The sequence below is a fragment of the Otolemur garnettii genome, unplaced genomic scaffold (genome assembly GCF_000181295.1).
Source record: "Otolemur garnettii isolate 467f Iridium unplaced genomic scaffold, OtoGar3 scaffold00084, whole genome shotgun sequence".
In the NCBI taxonomy this organism is placed as follows: Eukaryota; Metazoa; Chordata; class Mammalia; order Primates; family Galagidae; genus Otolemur; species Otolemur garnettii.
The window spans coordinates 7,949,588-7,956,463 of NW_003852479.1; the positions used below are offsets into that span (position 1 = coordinate 7,949,588).

Consider the following 6,876-nt stretch of genomic DNA (forward strand, 5'->3'; position numbering starts at 1 on the left):
GGCAGGGGTCCCCCCCTTTGCATTTCCATCACTCAGTACTTGGTATATTCTTAGTGTCAGTTGTGTAGAAATAGGGACTTCTTCCGCCTCCTCCTAACCCTAAAGTATGCCAAGATGGCCTGACCTTGACCTTTAAGGCAGAACAGACTTAAATGTTAGGTGACAGGTTCTGGAAACTTTTGGCTTAACAATAAATCCAGGAGAGGAAGGGCAAGGAATATGCTGTCTTGCCCCGACTTTCAGAAAACTTACACAGGGTTTTGCTCGACTCAAGCTGTGGCCCATGAGTGTGATGCGGCTCAGTGCAGACCCGGGGACCCTGCGACCCAGGAGCAGCAGGAGCCCATGTGCCCTTGCCTCCTGCAAATCCCCTCATCCGTCTGTTTCTGAGAAAATTCTTTTAAGAATCTCTCTTACGATCCTAATTTAAACCTTACCGGGTAGGTATTTCTCTGGGATTCAGTACAACTGTTGTGGGAAATAACCAAAAAAAAAAAAAAAAAAAAATACACTTCTAAAAGTGAGCTGCCCCCAGGAAGGAGTTCAGAAGTGAAACATGATCTCAGGGGTGCAATCACCTAGGTAGCTGCCCTAAGACATTTTTTATTCTCAGAGCAGCTGCCACCAGTCAAGTGGCTGCACATCTCAGTTACAGAATTTATAACTTAGAAATATGGACTAGAACTCACAATGTGATCTCAGTGGCTGGGTCACTTCTCCTTGTACAGATTTTTATCTGATTATGAGACAAACAGCCTCCTTCTTCAAGGCATAGCAGTGCCATGAAATCATGCCCTACCTTTGCCCTCTTCCCTCATATCAGCAGGAGCTTAGAGTCTGTGTAAGGGGAGGCATGACAGAGGGTTACTTTCTGTCAATGGCCTTCACCGCAAGAGCTTATGTTACTTTTTTCTGGGCTTTTCAGTAGAGCGTGGATGGTACTTCTCACTGCACTATTGGGTCTCACGACTTCATGGAGAATCTGAAGCCTTTGGGGAAATGGTCTCGGAGTCCCTGGCCTTGGCTGGAGCCTTAAATTATAGTTTGGACTGGTGAATCAAGAGAAGCATGTGTCTTCTCCATGAACTATTTTGGGAGAGATTTCAAGACAAAATGTTGGTTGTTAAGGAAGTGCCAGTGGCCACCTGCTCGCCCTGACCTGGGGCACTGGCACCCAGCACAGCACACTGAGGACAAGCTTAGCCCTCGTGTCTCAGGTGGTTTAGATGCTGCCTGTTTACCCACAGCCCCCACCCCCTGACTGTGGCACACCCCCAGGAGAAAGTGCAGCCTTAGTGGGGTCCAAAATGTCTGCTCCTAGCTTCTTGGGGTCTTGATAAGCAGCAGAAAGATTCTACCAGCAAAGCAAAGGCCTAGCAAACGTATGCAACTGTCAGCTCCGGTGGTTGCACCTAAGACAGAACGTTGAGTAGCCTCTTTGTTGAGTTTCTTTTTATAAGAGAACCAGTTAGGGACCCAGGTCAAGGCCTTCTACAGAACTACCCTGAAGAGCAAAAGTGGTAAATGACAGGCTATGACGGGGAACTGACTTCAGGGAAGGCTGGATCTCTGAAATGAAAGCCAGGGAAGTGTCACCTTTCAGCCCGCAGGTGATGGTACTGAAAATCAGCTATCATTTGTACCGTCCTGTGCGCTCACCCTACTCTGGAGAGTAATCCAGCTCATCGTTTGCGATCAGGGCCTCCGAGTTCTGTCTGTGTTTGCTTTTGCTCTTGGCTTTGCTGCCTGCCCGGCCGCTTGTCTTCCCCTCTGACATCTGTTGGTAGGAGAAGCCTTTGTCTTCGGCCGGCCCACCCCAGTTCTCCTGGCTCTCGCCCTCTGTGGCGTAGGAGAAGCCTTCCTCCACTGAGAAGGGATCGTCCACATCGTAGCGCTGGTACGTGCTTTGGTGCAGGGCCTCCTCGCGGGCGCTGATTTCCAGGGTGCTGTTCCAGACGCCGTACCCAAAATAAATGAGCATACCTAGAGGGGCAGAGGAGGCACAGGTGAATAAGCAATTGTTTGGGATCCGTGGGTCTGGCAGGGAGGTGAAATGAGTCCTGGAGGAGATGTGTTTCCTTTGATCTGAACAGTGTGCACTCAGAACATAGACTAGATGCCATTTAAAAATTCGGGATCTTGCATTAAGCCACCCATATTCACAGCCTTTCCTAAAAAATCAAAAGGTCTGACAACACTTTGTCCACATTCCTACAGGGGAGTTCTTGGCTGGAAGTGAGAACCAGCTGTCTCCTCAGTCAGGAGATGGCTCTGGGTGCCCCTTCCTCACCCCATGTTGAGGTGCTGCACTCATGTGGCTGCCAGCCAGGAATCTGCATTTTCTGCCCCGGGCTACATATTTATGAATGCATAACAGCATATCCCAGCCTTCTCATAACAGTTATCATCCCACCTGTACCCAGGGCTCACCTCCTATCTCCCCACTTAGCACCATACGCCCACATGTCACCTCTGATTTTCCTGCCTGTGTCTCCTTCACGGTAGAAATGGTGTCACTGCTCCCCCCTCCCCCCCCAGCTGCCCATTTCCTCCTGTGCCCTGGAACAGCTGCTGCAGGGATCTGCACAGGGTGGTACCACACAATAGTCGGCTCTTAGTGTTTTTGACTGACTAAGCAGCCTGGTGAGCAGGGAGAGCTCAGCGTGCCCTCTCTGTACTGTCCTTCCAACCAAAGGGAAGCAGATCACCTCTCTAGTTACCACTAGCATTAGTGCGGGACAATGCTTCATTTCTAGGAAATGAAATCCCATTTTTTGGAATAAAATATGAAAATCGTTTGAGAGTCCTCAGTTTCTACCTTGAACAGCCCGTGAGGGTTCAGGGAGAGCTGAGAACCATAGCTTGGAGGGCACAGGGCAGGACAAGTGAGCACGTGGGCCCTGGGTTCAGATCCTGCCTTCATAACCTGCAGCCACGTGACGCTGGCCCTGCTCTTTCCAACCCTGTGCCTCAGTGTTCTCTGCTGCACAACCAGGAGAGGCGTGGCAGCCCTCACCCAAGGGTCAGCCCTCCCCCAAGGGGCGCCTTCTCCCTCCACCACCGCCCCGCAGCCCTTCCTCCACGGCGGAGGCAGCCTTCATCCTCGACAGTGCAGCAGCCCTCCCCCATTCCTGCCCCCCTTCCCCATAGCACCACCTGAGCAGGCAGTAAGAGAAGCCGTGGTTCTCAGCCCCGCTTCCCTGGGAGCCACCTGGGGTGTTTCTGAGCACCTCTGACACCCCAGCCACTGCCCTGGGACTCTGATTTAACTTGTCTGCAGTGTGACCCCCGCAAGTGTGCTGTGGTGCCTCCTAGCCGGCCCGCAGCAGAGAGGCCCAGGTGCCGAGCTGCGCTGGCACGTGTGCTCTCTCCGCTTGGCAGTGCCGCAGCCGGGCCACTGGTGTCCACCCAGTTATGCAACCTTCCTGCTGGCCCCAATGCCCTCTTCTGAGCGACACCACCCACTCTGACGTTGCTGACCCTGCAGACATCTGCTGAGCTGTTTGCTCAGACACACGTCACTCCTGCTTTACTGACCCGTGCTGGAGAAATCTCACTCCCTTTGGAGTTGAAGTCTGTTCAAGCTCGGATTTCCCCCTCCTTTTCTCAAATGGCTTTCTCTGCTACCCCCCAGTGCAATCAACTTCCCAGGAGCCAAAATAAGCAGAGGCTTATTGTCCTAATTGATGATAAATCCTAGAGCTAATTGCCTGCAGATGTAGCTATTACTTCTCAGCAGTGACCTCATCCTTCAGGGCCTGGGCATTCACTCTTTCCTGTCTGGTGGGGTGGCCGTGGGGTAGCTGTCAGCCTCGTGCAGAGCAAGGCCTCGCAGTGAGGCCCCTTCCCAGCTACTGCTGCTCTGACTGTGCCTCTGTGGGGAGCATGTTCCGGACTGAGGGTGAGTCTCCGGCGACTGAGGATGCCCAGCGGGCATACACCTGTGTGCAGCTCTGCTTTCTGCTGCTTTCTCTGGGTCCCCAGCAGGTGTCACGTTCTAGGTCCCACTCCTGCTTGGTGTCTACTACCCAGGCTTTTCCTCTCTCCTTCTCTGACCCTATTTAAAGATAAGTTACTTCTCTAATGAACCTAATACCATTTTTTTTTCCTTCTAACTTCTCTCCTCTGCCACAACTTCTCACCTCTTAGTCGCTGCTTTGATATGGATTCCAGCAGACCCCCCCCGCCCCCCCAAATTGTTCAGGTAGCAGGCAGATACATGTCCTGGAGCTCTCCTAAGAACCTTGGTGTGACTGCTCACAGAGCCCTTGCTATCTGGAGCTGGGGAGGGCTCTGCAGGTCCACATGGCCCTGCTTTACAGAAGCAGAAACAGAGGCTGGGAAAGGCTGAGAGGCCTGAGTGTGTGAGGCACAGAGCCAGCCTGTCACGTGGAGAGAGACTGCTTGGTGTCCAGCCCTTGCACCTTCTCCCCACAAGCCAGCTCATACTGTCCTTGCTGCAGCTGGTGTTCGGGAGAGCTGAGTGTTTGGTCTCTGTTCTGTGGGAGTGGCCAGGTCAGGAGGGAACGTGTGTACACACACATGCACACATACAGGGCACACAGGCACATGCACGCACACATATAGGGCATACACACAAGCACATGTACACACATGCACTCGCAGGGCACACATGCACACACATGTATGCACACGTGCATATACACACCTCATGCACACAAGAAGCACACAGTGTGCATGCACACACACACCACATACGCTCACACACATGCTGATTATGACTGCTCTGGGCCAGTGACCCTGGAAGCCATCCCATAAATATTTGTGGGTCTGGTAGAGCTCACTCTGAGCACCGATGGTTTCACAGGTGTGTCATTCTGTCTGTGAAAGCACATTTCACACATGGGAGCAGTGAATCAGGAGGCAACTGTCTTCCTCAGTCGACTGGCAAGGGCGCACCCCAGTCATTGGCTTTCTCTCTGTGACTCAGGAAAAGTGGTGTGAGCCTGAGAAAAACTGGAGAAAAGGAAAATGAAGAGGAACAAAGAAACAGAGGAACAAACGGGGGATGGGGGAAGCACCATCTGTCTCACGTAAACAAGGGCTCCATGTGAGCCAGTGAACACTGCTACGGGCCTCCCTGTGAGCCAGTGAACACTGCTATGGGCCTCCCTGTGGGAGGGGGATTTGCTTCCCGCTCCTTTTCTCAGCTGGCTTAGAGAGCCAGGCCTGAGGTAGTTCCGAAAAATCTCCAGGGTTTCTGGGAATTCTGAGTCATGTAAGCTGAAAGTCACAGGACACCTCTGAGGGCTAAGAGCCACAGTAGCGTCATCTGGGGTGCACCTTTCTCCTGGGGAGTGCAGGATGTTGCTGAGGGTGACCTGCTTAGTTCAAGCTGTTCGGGGAGGAGTGTGTGTGACTTCTCACATTTCACAGACAGGAAGCTGAAGCACAGCAGAGACAAGGGATTGTCCGCAGAACACCGTGGGTGGGTGGGGATCCTCAGGGCTGTCTGCCTGCTGATGGGGAAGGGCTTTTATCTCTCTGATCTTGCCTGTCTACCAGGGATGGGGACAACTTTGCTTCCCTTTTTGTTTTGAAGAATCAGAAACCTACACAGAAGGGGTGAGAATTGAATGGTGAAGCCCACGGAGTCCTCACGTGCTGCCCACACCCCAGCCCTGCCACTGTCTTTCTGGGAGACCCTTTTATCCTCGCTTTCATGTGAGTGCTTCAGTGAGTGTCTCTAAAAAAAACTAGTATCATTAGCACATCTAAAAATTAATATTTCTTGATATTATCTGATATCCAGTAGTAGTAAAATTTCTCTTAATTACTACTTACATGGGGGAAGCTTTTCACCTTATGAGGCTACACATTTATTCCAGTGATCCAGTCAGTGCTAACAACAGTTTTTTGGGCACCATTATTTAAGATTGTCACGGGATTGGCACCATATTCTCTTGTAAACCATTATAGATGGCAAAGTTTTATCTTTTGAGGTAGCCTTTATTTTGTCATAAGCTAGAGGTCACTTGGAACTAAGCCTCAAGAGTAAGATGCCAATTAATAAATACTATTACTTATTTTGCTGTTCCTTAAAAACAGAAGATTTAGATCCATTGCTTTGGAGTTATGCATTTATATCTGCGATAAATTAAAGGTGCTTGTGATGTTAAGCAGTGCTGGAGCCAGCTTTTATGCTGTTGTAGGGTCCTGGGGGGAGTTATTTGTTTAGTGGGTGGGCCATGTTGGGGTGCCTGGTGTGGCCAGGACAGTGACTAGTTTGTTAGCAGGAAACACAGAGGTGTATCTGTATCTTAACAACAGACATTGTTGGGCTGGGCACTCAGGCTCTACGTGCCAGCCCTGATCAAAGGTAGCGGCAATGAGTTCTGTGAGCATCTGTTTAGGATGAAGAGAAATATTCAAAAGGGTTTAAGTGTGTGTTCTTTTGTGTGGGCGTATAATTGTTTATCTGTTGGTTTTATATTAGTACTGAGTACATTGGATTCTTGCTTTTCCATTCTTATGAAACTTTGCTAAGAACAATGTTCTTCAACTCCATCCAGGTAAACACAAAAGATGCAAAGTCTCCAACTTTCTTATGGCTGAATAGTATTCCATGGTACAGGGGTGGAGTGGGGAGGGACGTGGGAGGGGAGTGGTGAGCTCTCACCTGATGTGCACAATGTGAGGGTGTTCAGCGCACCTGGTGAGGGGCTCAGCTACAACTGGGATTTTACCTAACAAACACAAACAATATAACCTAATTGTCTACACCCTCATATTAATCTGAAATAATAAATATTCAAAGGGAGGCTTTGGCTCCTTTTCCCCAGAGTTCCTTGGTGGGAAAGGTGCCTGTGGGTGTTCAGGCTGGACAAGAGGAGAAATCACGCCTTAACAATTGGA

The 6,876-nt window shown here is 50.5% G+C and overlaps 1 protein-coding gene across 1 annotated transcript in view; it reads right to left on the minus strand.

Moving 5' to 3' along the window:
* Window positions 1–1,660: 1,660 nt before the first annotated feature.
* Window positions 1,661–6,876, minus strand: part of SLC7A14 (solute carrier family 7 member 14) — a 29,028-nt gene continuing 23,812 nt past the window's right edge. Inside the window, exon 6 of the mRNA XM_023516018.1 lies at window positions 1,661–1,983. Within this exon, the coding sequence (XP_023371786.1) occupies window positions 1,661–1,983 (323 nt within the window). The remainder of the gene's footprint in view (window positions 1,984–6,876) is intronic.